We start from the raw sequence: 18460 nt of genomic DNA on the forward strand, positions 1-18460 counted from the left end.
GAAGAGGACTGGCCCAACTAGTCTATATAGTGCATATTCTATGTATTGTTTTAGGCAGAAAAGGGCTCCATGTTGTATCAGAGAAGGTTGGAAGATGTGGAGAAAGACAGTTTATGGGGATGGAAGTAATTGTGGGCCGTTTTTGACATGGAAACTCTTAATTTACAATACTTGAGTGAAATAAATGCAATTTACTTAGGACCAATCCAATTGAATTACTCGTGGAAGTGTTTACCTCTAGCCTACATTTCCATATCTAGACACAAGATGTCACTATACTATCAGTACAGACTGGCAAAACCAAACATGTATTTTAAAATACCAAATGAAGCATAGGATAGAGAACAAAGGCCTAGAGATTGAGGAGACACAGACAGATAAGGGCTTAAACCATGTAACCATAGGGTTACAGAGCAAGTACACTACCTCCTGACATTTAGGCCTACAGATCCAGACCTCTTGGCAGAGACAGTAGCAGGTTACACTATTCTGGACAGAGAGAGATGGAGAGAGAGCGCGAGCGCACGCAGTTAGAGGTGCAAACATGGGGAACCAGAGATAATCCCACCGCTGCCATCAACGTGGCGAACATATCATCAAGTTCGCTATGATAAAGTCAAGTTCTTAACAAAAGTCATGTGTAGAAAAATCCTCTGCCGCGAAAGTGGTGCTGTCTGTTAGGTTTATCTCTATAGCGTACTATTTTATCTTAAAGTTGTGGAGCAACAGTCCAGTGCTGTGATGCACACACCGCAGGCTTTTCTCCCGGACTCGGTTTGGGTCTACCGAATGTAGGCTAAGGAAATTCAATGGAAGCGTTCAGATCAAAGCGTTGAAAATGACCTATTTCATGCAAATATTTGTTTATGTATTTGATGAGTAAAAAATATAGTTGATTTCGTTCATTTACATGAGCAATATTTTGCTGTTTTTAGAACAGACTGTTCACCGTCGTCTCATTTTCACTTCAGCGATGCAACATCTTCCTGTCATTTTTCCACAACGCAACGCGATTACGCGCGCAGCCATGGTAATAGTAGAGATTTTCTTGGTCAGCATCACAGGTGCTCGTGGACCGTTGTGCGTAATTTTCGACCACTTTTGCATGTTCAGTTTATGAGCGAATTCATTTAATACATCTAAGGGGGAAACCACCAGACCAGTCCTATAGCAATAATGGCTCCGCACCTCAAACGTTCGGGTGATTGTAATTGGGGCATGCGTTTTATTGTTTATCCATAGCAGGCTGTCGGAGTTCGGATAAACTGAGATGCATAGAACGGAAACATGCAAATAATTGGAAATAACACCCGGCACTGCTTGATTATAAGGCAATTCATCATCTGAAATATATTTTTATTTGTAATTTATGGGAGGACATATCACAGGTTTGAATAACGCTACTGTCCTGAAGAATCGAATACCGTTTTTGTAAGTATTCCTGCGTTATACTAAATCACAACCTATGATTTGCGCCTGTTTATTTTTGCTTGAATTTGCAATAGGCAACATTCGCCTCGATCACAACCTACAGGTCTGTCTGCCGAACAAAATAGGCAATCATTGCAAACTCGACGGGATTAGAACAAAACCTCGATTATTATTACAATGGTTTATCGAGTCCAGCCAAAATTGTGCTTGGACGTAGCTATACTTAATATATATATATATTTTTTTAATGTATAATTAAGATCTCGGTAGCCTAGTATGTGTTGGATTAAGCTATAATTATACTCAGCACATACACACTTAAGAGCTGAATAAGAATGCGAACCCTATATCGAAAAAAAGAGACCTCGATAATTATTATAGAATACCGTTGAGGAATATCGTGCACATGATTGTAAATAATTAATAAATAAGATATTGTAAATAAATTCCAAAATGAAAAGATAAAGACTCAAATCATCCTTATATTGCTGTTGATATGCTAACATATACATTGTGTCTTTATACTACCTAGAAATAACTATGCAAAGTATAGGATCCTGGAGCCGCATGCTTATTATGGAGTAATAACACTGTGAAGTATTCATGGTATCCTTCGAATGTATTTAAATCATAACGTTTTTGTTGCCATGTTTCCTTTTAGTTAAGTCAGGACAAATCCTACCAATGTGCATTTTCTATCTGTCTTTTTTTATGTCACATTCTTTCCTGTCTCCTGTCTGATTTAGAGTGTATATCCCATGTTCATCTGCTTGGGTTTTCTGAGACTGCTCCGGTTGTATACTTCTGCAAAGCTCATCAACATCAACATCATCTGCCACTTCAAACACATCAAGCCATAAGAGGAGGGAGCTTAGCTGCTTTTGGCATTTCAAAAAGAGGCTGGTTAAAGAAACTGCAGTGGAAAAAAGCACCTTCAGGATGACAGTGAGTTTCTTCTAAGTGAACTAGATGACTCCACTGGACCTGTGCCCTGGAAACACCACCATTTGACCGAGGACTATCAGAGTGACTGCTGACATCAAAGTTTTAATTGTTGTTTTAAAAAAGAAGAACAAATGCTTGGGCATCTCTGGTGGCCTGCTGGGTAGCAGTGGTCTTCTTGTACCGTAGTAGCAGCAGCTGAACCACGGTTGCCATAGTGGAACAATGGCACGGCCAGGCTCTGGGGTGCTGGTGTCGGTCAACGGGCTGGGGTACCCTCCTCAGAACCTGGCCCGGGTGGTGGTGTGGGAGTGGCTGAACGAACATGGGCGCTGGCGGCCCTACAGCGCGGCAACGTGCCACCACATAGAGAACGTACTGAAGGGGGACGTGCGGGGGACTGTGGTCCTTGGACAGGTGGATGCCCAGCTGGCCTCTTACATCATCGACCTGCAGTCCATGCACCAGTTTAGACAGGACACAGGTAAGAACCAGTCAAAACATCTGTGTCGTTCATCATCATTATCATGTGATCACACACTTATGTAACTGTATTTCCCCATTATGAACTTCAATGGTAGAATAGATGAACAATGTAAAAGGTGCAGTTCATGCCACAGCATGCTGTACGTATTATTCAGATGTTCATTCTTAGCCAATAGACCCCTCCATTATGGTGTACATTTTCTTTGCAACCTAGCTCAACAAGTTCATATGGAAACCACCCTTGAAGGATGTGCATCTATTTCTGTATTTGCCATACAACCATTTGTGATATTAGCATCTTGGTAGGGGAAACTCCCCCCAATTTTTTGTAGATGCATGCCAGCAAAGCCACAACACAACACTAAACAATACATTAACTGCACTATAACAAGGCCAAGCGGTGCCCACAAACTGTTAGTGCCTACATAAAGCTGTCCCAACAGCAGAGCTTTCTTTCCAGCACCATGGAGTGAATCCTTACCACCGCTACACCTGGCTATCAGCGGAGCCTTGTCTGGCAGTCAGCCTCGTTTACAGCCTTTTTTTTTTTTAAACATAGCTGATATGGCTGACCATATCTCCCTGGCATATTACATCATTTATGCAGCAGCATATAAGACACTATTTTCGTTGGAAAATTTTGTCATCAAAGAAAAATATTGTGGGGCTCAAAAACATTATGGGTTGTTCAACAAATTGAATTGAACTCCTTGGGGAAGTCAGGCGAGAGATCCAAATGTGCTGGGACCTATCTGAACCACAGGTTGAGGTGGGTATTGTTGCTACAACAGAAGATGAAGCACTCCGAGGACCATTAATGCTCATCAGATGAAAAACAAGTTTAACAACCACGTTAATCATTACCTCATCTTCTACGCTTTAATGTCATGACCTTGCCAAAGGTCACCGTGAATGAGGCAGCCAAGCATTTCAAGTGATCGACTGCTGTAATCCCAACTCAATCCAGGGCCATAAAACAGAAAAAGGATATTTTCTTTCAGAAAATAACAATGTGAAAGATAATTAGTTTTCACGTTCGGTTTTAAGGTTGTATTTTCATGCTTCATCTTCTTGCCTCTTACCAGTACTCACAGTGCTGCCACTCTCAGGTACAAACCTACCAATTATTCATGATTGGAAAAGCGGCATTGACTCCATCTAGTAAATAGAGATACTCTTAGAAATACAGGATAGAGATATCCTATAGATCAGTGATCATCAACTAGTTTCAGCCGCAGGACGATTTATTTTCTTGAGTGGATGGTCGGGGGGCCAGAACATAATTACAAATCATTTGTAGACTGCAAATTGACCGCAAGAAACTCAAACAGATATAACATTTGACTAAAACATAATCATTTCAAACCTTGCTTTCATTTGTATACGATCACATATACTGAGTGTACAAAACATTATGAACACCTGCACTTTCCATGACATATACTGACCAAGTGAATCCCTTATTGATGTCACTTGTTAAATCCACTTCAATCAGTGTAGATGAAGGGGAGGAGACAAGTTAAATAAGGATTTTTAAGCCTTGAGACAATTGAGACATGGATTGTGTATGTGCCATTCAAATGATGAATGTGCAAGACAAAATGTAAGTGCCTTTGAATGGGGTGTGGTAGAACTGTGTCAAGAACTGCAACGCCGCTGGGTTTTTCATGCACACCAGTTTCCCATGTGTATCAAGAATGGTCCACCACCCAAAGGACATCCAGCCAATTTGGCACAGCTGTGGGGAGCATTGGAGTCAATATGGGCCAGCATCCTTGTGGAACACTTTTGACACCTTGTAGAGTCAATGCCCCAACGAATTGAGACTGTTCTATATTATTATTATTATTTGGCTCAGAAAACTTGGGGCCAAAGGTCACAATCCCAGCAAGAATCAACAGAAACATACTAGGCTTCTGATCGCCCTATAGGTTGTTTGGTCATTGTTTGGTCATCCCACTAAGGTGTTAATTTGCCTGCCTGTGTTGCTTCTGTTTCTTGGACACGTTTGCTTCTCAGATGTGAGAGTGTTTTTGCCTAAGATTATCAAAGCGTTCCTGTCTGAGTTTTAGATGTCAATGCTGCCACAGTGTGTTGTGGGAGAGGATGCACGCATGTGGGGGAGGTCTCAGAAAGCTGTTCTGTCTCAGCTATAGAGAATCCTTTGACACCTCAATTAGCCCCGCAAGCTCATTCACCTGAACAATTAATGTATCATAGTGATTCATTAATTGATGAACCTTCTATGTCCCAAAGGCCAGACCTCTATATTAACAGGGCATAGAACATGACACTGTGTCAGAGAGAGTGCTGGAGAGAAAGGGGAGGATATCTCATTGAGTTTTACTAGCTGGTACATCTCTTTTTTCATAGAATATAAACTCACTCAGCATGAGCAAAACGTTCTTGCTATCCTATATGCTGTGTAGCTTATGAGGATTGGCACAACAGAACAAATGTTACTTTGAAGTGAAATGAATTGTTCAGTTGGATGTAAAGTCATTGGTCTTCTATTGATAGTCACGGTGAAATCATGTTGGCTGGTGTGAATGTGACGAGGCAGTATCTTAGCATAGCTGCCTGTCACACTTGCCTAAAAGCCTAGGAAAGTGCTGTGGGTGATTTCTGCTGTCCTTGTCATCGTGTCCTTTGATAGAATAGAGCTGCACATGTGTCTGAGACTGGGTGGCTGAGAGAGAGAGAGAGGGAGAGAGAGAGAGGAGCTAGCCAACCGTTTGTCAGCCATTACCATGGTGCTGGGCCTGTGCCTGACGTTTATCGCTCCTCATTGTGCCGTTCTCCGTGTTACCTTCCCCCTCAGCTGGGATAAAACTGTCACAACAGGTTCTGACGGACAGCATCCTGGACACCCACCCCTGGCCCCTCTCCTCTACCTTCTAAAAACTGTGATAGGCTCCTGCAGCTGTGGCTGTCTTCATATAGGGCCCTGTTGAGAGGCTATGTGATATTGATCAATTTAAATGAACGCTGAAATGGGAAACCGTGGCCTCGGCTCTGTTTGTTATGGCTTTCAATACATTTGTTCACAGTGGATGTTTGCTGTGTGAAGGACAAGCGCAAATCCACAATCAACTAGCCTGCTGCAGGGCCTCAGATTTTTCCTCTGGTGGAAGACCATGGTTAATATACCAGTGGTGCTGCTGTCTACTGCAGCTGTGGATGGAGCTAGCTGCTATTCTACACATTTTCCTGTGAGGCTGAGAGAAAGTTGACTAGCAACAAGTACTGAGACCTAAAAGACACCCACCATGAGCGCCCACAAAATTTACCCAAGAAGAGGCAAACAAAAGAAAAACTCAACCCAAACCAAAAAGTGGAGCAAAATAAAGACAGGGAAGAGCATTGTACATTTTCTACATTGTAGAATAATAGTGAAGATGTAACGGCGTTCTTCGTTTGTTGAAAGAGAGGACCGAAATGCAGCGTGGTGGTTACTCATGTCTTTAATGAAAATAAGTGACGATACATGAAATTACTAATAAATACAAAAAAACAACAAACGGAACATGAAACCTAATACAGCCTATCTGGTGAACACTACACAGAGACAGGAACAATCACCCACGAAAGACAAAGCGAAACTCAGGCTACCTAAATACGGTTCCCAATCAGAGGCAACGAGAATCACCTGACTGCTGATTGAGAACCGCCTCAGGCAGCCAAGCCTATACAACACCCCTAATCAGCCGCGATCCCAAATACTACAAACCCCAATACGAAATACAATAACATAAACCCGTCACACCCTGGCCTGACCAAATATATAACGAAAACACAAAATACAATGACCAAGGCGTGACAGAAGATGTCAAAACTAATAAATAACACATATGGAATCATGTAGTAACCAAAAAAGTGTTAAACAAATCAAAATATATTTTAGATTGGAGATTCTTTAAATAGCCACCCTTTGCCTTGATGACAGCTTTGCACACTCTTGGCATTCTCTCAACCAGCTTCATGAGGTAGTCACCTGGAATGCATTTCAATTAAAAGGTGTGCCTTGTTAAAAGTACATTTGTGGAATTTCTTTCCTTCTTAATGTGTTTGAGCCAATCAGTTGTGTTGTGACAAGGTAGGGGAGTACAGATGATAGCCCTATTTGGTAAAAGACCAAGTCCATATTATGGCAAGAACAGCTCAAAAAGCAAAGAGAGATGACAGTCCATCATTACTTTAAGACATGAAAGTCAGTCAATACGGAACAAGTTTCTTCAATTGTAGTCGCAAAAACCATCAAGCACTATGATGAAACTGGCTCTCATGAGGACCGCCACAGGAATGGAAGACCCAGAGTTACCTCTGCTGCAGAGGATAAGTTCATTAGAGTTACCAGCCTCAGAAATTGCAGCCCAAATAAATGCTTCACAGATTTCAAGTAACAAGACACATCTCAACATCAACTGTTCAGAAGAGACTGTGTGAATCAGGCCTTCATGGTTGAATTGCTACAAAGAAACCACTACTAAAGGACAGAAATAATAAGAAGAAACTTGCTTGGGCCAAGAAACACGAGCAATGGACATTAGACAGATGGAAATTGTCCATTGGTCTGGAGTCCAAATTTGAGATTTTTGGTTCCAACTGCCATGTCTTTGTGAGACCCGGTGTGGGTGAATGGATGATCTCTGCATGGGTATTTCCCACCGTAAAGCATGAAGGAGGAGGTGTTATGGTGTGGGGATGCTTTGCTGGTGACCCTGTCTGTGATTTATTTAGAATTCAAGGCACACTTAACCAGCATGCCTACCACAGCATTCTGCAGCGATATGCCATCCCTCCTGGGCTTAGTGGGACTCTCATTTGTTTTTTAACAGGACAATGACCCAACACACCTCCAGGCTCTGTAAGGCCTATTTTATCAAAAAGGAGAGTGATGGAGTGCTGCATCAGATGACCTGGCCTCCACAATCACCCAACCTGAACCAAATTGAGATGGTTTGGGATGAGTTGGACCGCAAGGTGAAGGAAAAGCAGCCAACAAGCGGTCAGCATACAAGGGAACTCCTTCAAGACTGTTGGAAAAGTATTCCAGGTGAAGCTGGTTGAGAGAATACCAAGAGTGTGCAAAGCTGTCATCAAGGCAAAGGGTGGCAACTTTGAAGAATCTCAAATATAAAGTATATTTTGATTTGTTTAACACTTTTTTGGTTACTACATCTGTTCTTTCATAGTTTTGATGTCTTCTCTATTATTCTACAATGTAGAAAATAGTAAAAATAAAGAAAAATCCTTGAATGAGTAGGTGTTCTAAAACCGTAGTGTATATACCATTTTTTTTCTTTTTTAAACTTATTTTTATTTATTTATGGCAGGCTAAAACTCTGACGTTTCTATAACGCTCACCCACTTGGAATGAGCTAAACCACCCAAAAAAACGAAACACCAATACCGTAAAATTGCAGTCAAAAAAAAATGTGTGCCAGGGCTACACACACCCTTGAAAGACGATCATTTTTATATTATTTTTATTTTACCCCTTTTTCTCCCTCTTTTTCAACTTGTTTTAGTAGCTACTATCTTGTCTCATCGCTACAACTCCCGTACGGGCGCGGGAGAGACAAAGGTTGAAAGTCATGTGTCCTCCGATACACAACCAAGCCGCACTGCTTCTTAACACAGCGCTATCCAACCCGGAAGCCAGCCGCACCAATGTGTTGGAGGAAACACCGTGCACCTGGCAACCTTGGTTAGCACGCACTGCGCCCGGCCCGCCACAGGAGTCGCTGGTGCACGATGAGACAAGGATTTCCCTACCGGCCAAACCCTCCCTAACCCGGACGACGCTAGGCCAATTGTGCGTCGCCCCACGGACCTCCCCGTCGCGGCCGGTTACGACAGAGCCTGGGCGCGAACCTAGAGTCTCTGGTGACACAGCTGGCGCTGCAGTACAGCGCCCTTAACCACTGCTCCACCCGGGAGGTGGAAAGACGATCATTCACCAAGTCGTCCTTACCATGGACATGTCTGTTTTCAAAGGGCAAATCTTGCGATGTGAGACTCCAGTGAAGGAGTCGGCTGTTCGTGGAGCTCGTCTTTTGCAGGAAAAGAGAGAGTTGTGATCGGTATAGACCACCATAGGGTAGAGGCCGTTACATAAAACTGGAAGTATTGAAGAGCCAGTACCAAAGCGAGTCCCACTAAGCCCAGGAGGGATGGCATATCGCTGTCTCCTTCTTGATAGTTGAATAGTGTTTTTGATATGTCTCAAGGAAGAGCACGTGCCTCGGGGGCCCAGGGGCACGTGCTCTGGGTCCCCGTTTGGTAATCCGGCCCTGAGCAGCGTTGTGTTACGCTTGTGTGTCCTAGCAGGAGTGTGAGTGATGGAGTTATCTGTCAGTTGGATGGTGTGTGTCCTCTCTACACACTCTCCGGGATCTGGACAGTCTCCTGTGGCTTTGGGCAAAACCGTCCCTCCTATGGGTGGGATCCAGACCATAGACCTACACGCACCAAGCCCATACTACCAGAATGAGAGAGCAGCAGCTCTATTTGAACTCCTCTCCCTGTAATCAGTGGAGGATGACGGCAGCAGCAGCCACCACAGCCTGTGCAGCAGGGCCCTTCTCTCTATCAGCCTGCCCAGCACATCTGCATGCTGTTGTCATTCTAAACACAGGGTTTACACAGTGCTCAGCTCAGCACTGGCTTGTGATGAGAAGATACCAGTCTATGGTGAAGTGTAAAAAAATGGATTGCGTGCACACAGGCTTACAGGGCTGCCTAATTTGTGGAAGTATCTCTGGCTGGAGGCTGGGAATGGATTGGCTCACATCCAAAGTGGATCGATCCATTCCCCTCCCCAGAGGGGTGTTTGAAGCGCTAAACACGGCTCTGGACTGATCTCCTTTCACTCCACCCACTCCCATAGCACAACACATGGGCTTATCAGCCATCTCTATTGTACCCCAACCCTCTCCCTGCCACTGGCCAGTGATAGGGTTCAATGCTGCCTCACCACTGTTTACCTCTCATTCTCCTGATGATGGAAAGCCAATGTAATAAACACTTATGCACCACACACAGTCATGTAACACTACATGACTTTTACATATGCAGATCATGACATTAGGCACACACGAACTGTTGTTTGTAATTTCATTCCATGAGATGTAATTTTTACATGGAATTCAACACGCTTGAAACTCCACAGCAGCTTATGACTAATCAAAATGTAGAACTTATGCTATGACTTTAAAGACATTGTATCATTCTTATATACAGTCGTGGCCAAAAGTTTTGAGAAGGACACAAATATTAATTTCCACAGAGTTTGCTGCTTCAGTGTCTTTAGATATTTTTGTCAGATGTTACTATGGAATACTGAAGTATAATTACAAGCATTTCATAAGTGTCAAAGGCTTTTATTGACAATTACATGAAGTTCATGCAAAGAGTCAATATTTGCAGTGTTGACCCTTCTTTTTCAAGACCTCTGGAATCCGCCCTGGCATGCTGTCAATTAACTTCTGGGCCACATCCTGACTGATGGCAGCCTATTCTTGCATAATTCTTCAATGCTTGGAGTTTGTCAGAATTTGTGGGTTTTTGTTTGTCCACCTGCCTCTTGAGGATTGACCACAAGTTCTCAATGGAATTAAGGTCTGGGCAGTTTCCTGGCCATGGACCCAAAATATCGATGTTTTGTTCCCTGAGCCACTTAGTTATCACTTTTGCCTTATGGCAAAGTGCACAATCATACTGGAAAAGGCACTGTTTGTCACCAAACTGTCCCTGGATGGTTGGGAGAAGTTGCTCTTGGAGGATGTGTTGGTACCATTCTTTATTCATGGCTGTGTTCTTAGGCAAAATTGTGAGTGAGCCCACTCCCTTGGCTGAGAAGCAACCCCACACATTAATGGTCTCAGGATGCTTTACTGTTGGCATGACACAGGACTGATGGTAGCACTCACCTTGTCTTCTCCGGACAAGCTTTTTTTCCAGATGTCCCAAACAATCGGAAAGGGGTTCATCAGAGAAAATGACTTACCCCAGTCCTCAGCAGTCCAATGCCTGTACCTTTTGCAGAATGTCAGTCTGTCCCTGATGTTTTTCCTGGAGATAATTGGCTTTTCTGCTGCCCTTGACACTAGGCCATCCTCCAAAAGTCTTCACCTCACTGTGCATGCAGAAGCACTCACACCTGCCTGCTGCCATTCCTGAGCAAGCTCTGTTCTGGTGGTGCCCCGATCCCTCAGCTGAATTAACTTTAGGAGACGGTCCTGGCGCTTGCTGGACTTTCTTGGGCACCCTGAAGCCTTCTTCACAACAATTGAACCGCTCTCCTTGAAGTTCTTGATGATCTGATAAATGGTTGATTTAGATGCAATCTTACTGGCAGGAATATCCTTGCCTGTGAAGCCCTTTTTGTGCAAAGCAATGATGACGACACATGTTTCCTTGCAGATAACCATTATTGACAGAGGAAGAACAATGATTCCAAGCACCACCCTCCTTTTGAAGCTTCCAGTCGGTTATTCAAACTCAATCAGCATGACAGAGTGATCTCCAGCCTTGTCCTCGTCAACACTCACACCTGTGTTAACGAGAGAATCACTGACATGATATCATCTGGTCCTTTTGTGGCAGGGCTGAAATGCAGTGGAAATGTTTTTGGGGGATTCAGTTAATTTGCATGGCAAAGAGGGACTTTGAAATTAATTGCAATCACTCTTCATAACATTCTGGAGTATATTGCCATCATACAAACTTAGGCAGCAGACTTTGTGAAAATTAATATTTGTGTCATTCTCAAAACCTTTGGACACGACTGTATATATATATACAGTTGAATTCGGAAGTTTACATACACCTTAGACAAATACATTTAAACTCAGTTTTTCACAATTCCTGACATTTAATCCTAGTCAAAAAATCCCTGTCTTAGGTCCGTTAGGATCACCACATTATTTTAAGAATGTGAAATGTCAGAATAATAGTAGAGAGAATTATTTATTTCAGCTTTTATTTCTTTCATCACATTCCCAGTGGGTCAGAAGTTTACATACACTCAATTAGTATTTGGTAGTATTGCCTTTAAATTGTTTAACTTGGGTCAAACGTTTCAGGTAGCCTTCCACATGCTTCCCACAATAAATTGGGTGAACTTTGGCCCATTCCTCCTGACAGAGCTGGTGTAACTGAGTCAGCTTTGTAGGCCTCCTTCCTCGCACACGCCTTTTCAGTCCTGCCCACAAATATTCTATAGGATTGAGGTCAGGGCTTTGTGATGGCCACTCCAATACCTTGACTTTGTTGTCCTTAAGCCATTTTGCCACAACTTTGGAAGTATGCTTGGGGTCATTGTCAATTTGGAAGATCCATTTGCGACCAAGCTTTATCTTCCTGACTGATGTCTTGAGATGTTGCTTAAATATATCCACATAATTTACCTCCCTCATGATGCAATCTATTTTGTGAAGTGCACCAGTCCCTCCTGCAGCAAAGCATCCCCACAACATGATGCTGCCAACCCCGTGCTTCACGGTTGGGATGGTATTTTTCGGCTAGCGACCCCCTTTTTCATCCAAACATAACGATGGTCATTATGTCTAAACAGTTCTATTTTTGTTTCATCAGACCAGAGAACATTTCTACAAATGTCCCCATGTGCAGTTGCAAACCGTAGTATGGCTTTTTTATGGCATGTTTTGAAGCAGTGGTTTCTTCCTTGCTGAGCGGCCTTTCAGGTTATGTCGATATAAGACTTGTTTTTACTGTGGATATAGATACTTTTGTACCTGTTTCCTCCAGCATCTTCACAGGGTTCTTTACTGTTGTTCTGGGATTGATTTGCACTTTTTGCACCAAAGTACGTTCATTTCTAGGAGACAGAACGCGTCTCCTTCCTGAGCGGTATGACAGCTGTGTGGTCCCATGGTGTTTATACTTGCGTACTATTGTTTGTACAGATAAACGTGGTACCTTCAGGCATTTAGAAATTGCTCCCAAGGATGAATCAGACTTGTGGAGGTCTACAATTCTTTTCTGAGGTCTTGACTGATTTCTTTTGATTTTCCCATGATGTCAAGCAAAGAGGCACTGAGTTTGAAGGTAGGCCTTGAAATACATCCACATGTACACCTCCAATTGACTCAAATGATGTCAATTAGCCTATCAGAAGCTTCTAAAGCCATGACATAATTTTCTGGAATTTTCCAAGCTCTTTAAAGGCACAGTCAACTTAGTGTATGTAAACTTCTGACCCACTGGAATTGGCACACAGTGAGTTACAAGTGAAATAATCTTGTCTGTAAACAATTGTTGGAAAAATGACTTGTGTCTTGCACAAAGTAGATGTCCTAACCGACTTGTCAAAACTGTAGTATGTTAACAAGACATTTGTGGAGTGGTTGAAAAATGAGTGTTAATGATTCCAACCTAATTGTATATAAACTTCCGACTTCAACTTTATATATATATATATATATATATATATATATATATATATATATATATAGGTGATTCATTTTTTTCTAGTAATTGAGATTTACATTAGGCTACAGTGTGGGCTGCTGGTCTGACATTCTAGTGTGTGTGACTGACTACAGAGATGAACTCTAGCGGCTTTGTTCCATTGCTGTGACCCATGCTAGTGACGTGCTTTGTTTCTCCTCCTTATTTGTTTTGGTATTGCAGGCGTGAGAACCTGTTCTCCTCTGACCTGCTTTCTCTGTGCTTGCAATCCTCGATGACTAATTCAAAACAGTTTGGTGGCTTATGGTGGAAAAAGATACAATTGCAGAAATAAAGCTGTCACTTTTCATTTTCATGTGCAGATGACAACCGGCAGTAGCTGCAGTCTTGTTTCTATTGCTGTTGACGGCATCTTGCTGAGTGTGTGTACTGCAGTTGTGTTGGGGGAAGGCAGTGTGTGGTTTCTTTACTAGCCTGCAGTGTGTGTGGGGGAAGTTCTGAGAAGGATTCCTGCTACGTGCTACAGGTCGGGTATGACTTGGCCCTCAGCCGTCACCATTTGAAATCAAAACATTATTGACCCACATGTGAACAGGAAGGATGAGCAGAGTAAAGATAAAGGAGGACATGTGTATTAGAAAGGCTACGTGTATGTTTTGCAGGGGGGCTTTTGTAGGGCTAACATCACCCTTCTGTCCTGAACTGAAGGAGAACTGGCTGGATCTAAGGAGATATCGGACCATTCAATTAGGAGGACCATGGACTATTTCTAATTTCCTGTAAAAGCCTACCTATTATTTGTATTTCCTGTATAGGCCTACCTTGTATTGTCATTTACTGTATAAGCCTACCTATTCTTGTCATTTCCTGTATAGGCCTACCTCTTCTTGCCTTTTCCTGTATAGGACTATCTATTCTTGTCATTTCCTGTATAGGACTACCTATTCTTGTAATTTCCTGTATAGGCCTACCTATTATTTATATTTCCTGTATAGGCCTACCTTGTATTGTCATTTACTGTATAAGCCTACCTATTCTTGTCATTTCCTGTATAGGCCTACAGCCTACCTATTCTTGTCATTTCCTGTATAGGCCTACCTCTTCTTGCCTTTTCCTGTATAGGACTATCTATTCTTGTCATTTCCTGTATAGGACTACCTATTCTTGTAATTTCCTGAATAGGCCTACCTATTATTTGTATTTCCTGTATAGGCCTACCTTGTATTGTCATTTACTGTATAAGCCTACCTATTCTTGTCATTTCCTGTATAGGCCTACCTCTTCTTGCCTTTTCCTGTATAGGACTATCTATTCTTGTCATTTCCTGTATAGGACTACCTATTCTTGTAATTTCCTGTATAGGCCTACCTATTCTTGTCATTTCCTGTATAGGACTACCTATTCTTGTAATTTCCTGTATAGGCCTACCTATTCTTGTAATTTCCTGAATAGGCCTACCTATTCTTGTAATTTCCTGAATAGGCCTACCTATTCTTGCCTTTTCCTATATAGGACTGCCTATTCTTGTAATTTCCTGTATAGGCCTACCTATTCTTGTAATTTCCTGTATAGGCCTACCTTGTATTGTCATTTACTGTATAAGCCTACCTATTCTTGTCATTTCCTGTATAGGACTACCTATTCTTGTAATTTCCTGTATAGGCCTACCTATTCTTGTAATTTCCTGTATAGGCCTACCTATTCTTGTAATTTCCTGTATAAGCCTACCTATTCTTGCCTTTTCCTGTATAGGCCTACCTATTCTTGCATTTTCCTGTATAGGCATACCTTTTCTTGTCATTCATACTTATAAATAATTCTGTCTCTCTGAAGACAGTGATCTGTTTTATTGGAAATAGCACACAATATATGTAAATCGTGTACACAATAATACAGTACAGTTTTATTGTGTACCTGAAAGGAAGGAGGAGAGGGAGAGCTTGTTTTTATGTAAACCGTGGATGCGGTGGGAGGGGTGGTGCGTGTTTGTGTGTGTGTGTGTGTCAGCAATACGGAAGTGAGTGTGTGATGCCCTCCCTGTCAAGGCAGGAATGTTGTTGAGTGACACAATGGGGTTATGTTGAGCTACAACAGATGTTCTACGCATTGTTAGATAAGACCACGTCAGTGTTACGATTGTTGAGTGAGAGAAAGAACATTCCTATCTTCTAATGAACACTGGTGTCATTGTTTACAGTCAGTACATCCAAAGCTGAGAAGAATAGATGAAGTAAATTCATCTGAAGCTCCCAAGTGAACTCATAACAGCACTTGTACCCCCGTATTTGAGAGAAGTTTTAGTTCTGGGAAACCATTTTTATTTTAGCGCACAAAGCAAAAGCCCATGAGAAAGGTGCAGAGAGGAGCTGAGGACTGAGATCCTGAGAGAAAAGGGACAGAGAGAGAGAGAGAGAGAGAGAGAGGTGGAGTGTTCCCATGATTGTACAACGAGTGTTGGAACAGTTGGAACACCTGCTCTTTCCATGACATAGACTGACCAAGTGAATCCTGGTGAAAGCTATGATACCTTATTAATGTCACTTATTTATCCACTTCAATCGGTGTAGATGAAGGGGAGGGGACAGGTTAGGATTTTTAAGGCTTGAGACAATAATTGAGACATGGATTGTGTATGTGTGCCATTCAGAGGGTGAATGGGCAAGACAAAAGATTTAAATACCTTTTGAACGGGTTATGGTAATAGGTGCCAGGTGCACCGGTTTGAGGGTGTCAAGAACTGCAATGCTGCTGGGTTTTCACGCTCAACAGTTTCCCGTGTGTATCAAGAATGATCCACCACCCAAAACACATCCAGCCAACTTGACACAACTGTGGAAAGCATTGCAGTCAACATGGGCCAGCATCCTTGTGGAATGCTTTCGACACCTTGTATAGTCAATGCCCTGATGAATTGAGGTTCTTCTGAGGGCAAAAGGGGATGCAACTCAATAGTAGGAAGGTGCTCGTAATGTTTTGTACTAGAGGTCGACCGATTTATGATTTTTCAACGCCGATACCGATTATTGGAGGACCAAAAAAGGTCAATACCGATTAATCGTCCGATTTAATTAAAAAAAATGTATTTGTAATAATGACAATTACAACAATACTGAATGAACACTTATTTTATCTTAATATAATACACCAATAAAATCAATTTAGCATCAAATAAAATGAAACATGTTAAGGCTAAAGCTAACGTTTAAGTTTCTTGCTCAGAACATGAGAACATATGAAAGCTGGTGGTTCCTTTTAACAGGAGTCTTCAACATTCCCAGGTAAGAAGTTTTAGGCTGTAGTTATTTTTATAATTGTAGGACAATTTCTCTCTATATGATTTGTATTTCAGATACCTTTGACTATTGGATGTTCTTATAGGAACTTTAGTATTGCCAGTGTAACAGTATATCTTCCGTCCCTCTCCTTGCCCCTACCTGGGCTCGAACCAGGAACATATCGACAGCAGCCACCCTCGAAGCAGCATTACCCATCGCTCCACAAAAGCTGTGGCCCTTGCAGAGAAAGGGGAACAACCACTCCAAGTCTCAGAGCTAGGGACGTTTGAAACGCTATGAGCGCGCACCCCGCTAACTAGCTAGCCATTTCAAATCGGTTACACCAGCCTAATCTCGGGAGTTGATAGGCTTGAAATCATAAACAGCTCAATGCTTGAAGCACAGCGACGAGCTGCTGGCAAAACGCACGAAGGTGCTGTTTGAATGAATGCTTACGAGCCTGCTGGTGCCTACCATTGCTCAGTCAGACTGCTCTATCAAATCATAGACTTAATTATAACATAATAACACACAGAAATACAAGCCTTAGGTCATTAATATGGTTGAATCTGGAAACTATCACCTCGAAAACAAGATGTTTATTCTTTCAGTGAAATACGGAACCGTTCCGTATTTTATCTAACGGGTGGCATTCATAAGTCTAAATATTCCTGTTACATTGCACAACCTTCAATGTTATGTCATAATTACTTAAACTTCTGGCAAATTAGGCGACCCAAACTGTTGCATATACACTGACTGCGTGCAATGAACGCAAGAGAAGTGACACAATTTCACCTGGTTAATATTGCCTGCTAACCTGGATTTCTTTTAGCTAAATATGCAGGTTTAAAAATATATAATTCTATATATTGATTTTAAGAAAGGCATTGATGTTTATGGTTAGGTACAGTCGTGCAACTATTGTGCATTTTTCGCAAATGCGCTTTTGTTCAATCATCCCCCGTTTGGCGAAGTTGGCTGTCTTTGTTAGGAAGAAATTGTCTTCACAGAATTCGCAACGAGCCAGGTTAGCAGGCAATATTAACTAAATATGCAGGTTTAAAAATATATACTTGTGTATTGATTTTAAGAAAGGCATTGATGTTTATTGTTAGGTACACATTGGAGCAAGACAGTCCTTTTTCGCGATTACGCACCGCATCGATTATATGCAACGCAGGACAAGCTAGATAAACGAGTAATATCATCAACCATGTGTAGTTAACTAGCGATTACGATTGATTGATTGTTTTTTATAAGATAAGTTTAGTGCTAGCTAGCAACTTACCTTGGCTTCTTACTGCATTCGCGTAACAGGCAGTCTCCTGGTGGAGTGCAATGTAATCAGGTGGTTAGAGGGTTGGACTAGTTAACTGTAAGGTTGCAAGATTGAATCCCCGAGGTAAAAGGTAAAAGTCTGTCATTCTGTCCCTGAACAAGGCAGTTAACCCACCGTTCCTAGGTCGTCATTGAAAATAAGAATGTGTTCTTAACTGACTTGCCTAGTTAAATAAAGGATAAATAATGGTGTCAAAAAAAAATCTGCCAAATCGGTGTCCAAAAAATACCGATTTCCAATTGTTATGAAAATGTGAAATTCCGATGAATCGGTCGACCTCTATTTTGTACACTCAGTGACAGTCATGAAAGAGGGGAGCACAAAGACAAGAACCAGACAGAAACACAGGGCAGGTGTGATTTCTCTTTTACATTCTCTTTCCATGTTAGTCTCTTTATCCATCATCCCTTCTCTCCATTTTCCAGTTCCACCCTCCCCTGTTCACTCTGGATAGAAGTCAGCTTTCCACCTCATCTGGTCCTTCAGAACGGTACTTTATTATTTTGCCATTGTCTTTGTTTATATCACATCAATGCAAAAGTACTGC

At 42.0% G+C, this 18460-nt stretch overlaps 1 protein-coding gene across 3 annotated transcripts in view; it reads left to right on the forward strand.

Annotated features, from left to right (window-relative positions):
• The first annotated feature begins 643 nt into the window (after nucleotides 1-643).
• LOC109895820 (E3 ubiquitin-protein ligase DTX1) overlaps nucleotides 644-18460 on the forward strand; it is a 67789-nt gene continuing 49972 nt past the window's right edge. The window contains exons 1-2 of one of the 3 annotated variants that reach the window (XR_004210790.1): nucleotides 644-1431; nucleotides 2178-2857. Coding sequence is in view for 1 of the 3 variants with exons in the window: in XM_020489827.2 (XP_020345416.1) it covers nucleotides 2599-2857 (259 nt within the window). In the remaining 2 variants the exon portion in view is untranslated. Of the gene's footprint in view, nucleotides 1432-2177; nucleotides 2858-18338; nucleotides 18404-18460 lie in introns of those variants that run through there. The other 2 variants (XM_020489827.2, XM_031830173.1) reach the window with 2 other exon arrangements.

The sequence above is a fragment of the Oncorhynchus kisutch genome, linkage group LG8 (assembly GCF_002021735.2).
Source record: "Oncorhynchus kisutch isolate 150728-3 linkage group LG8, Okis_V2, whole genome shotgun sequence".
Taxonomy (NCBI): domain Eukaryota; kingdom Metazoa; phylum Chordata; class Actinopteri; order Salmoniformes; family Salmonidae; genus Oncorhynchus; species Oncorhynchus kisutch.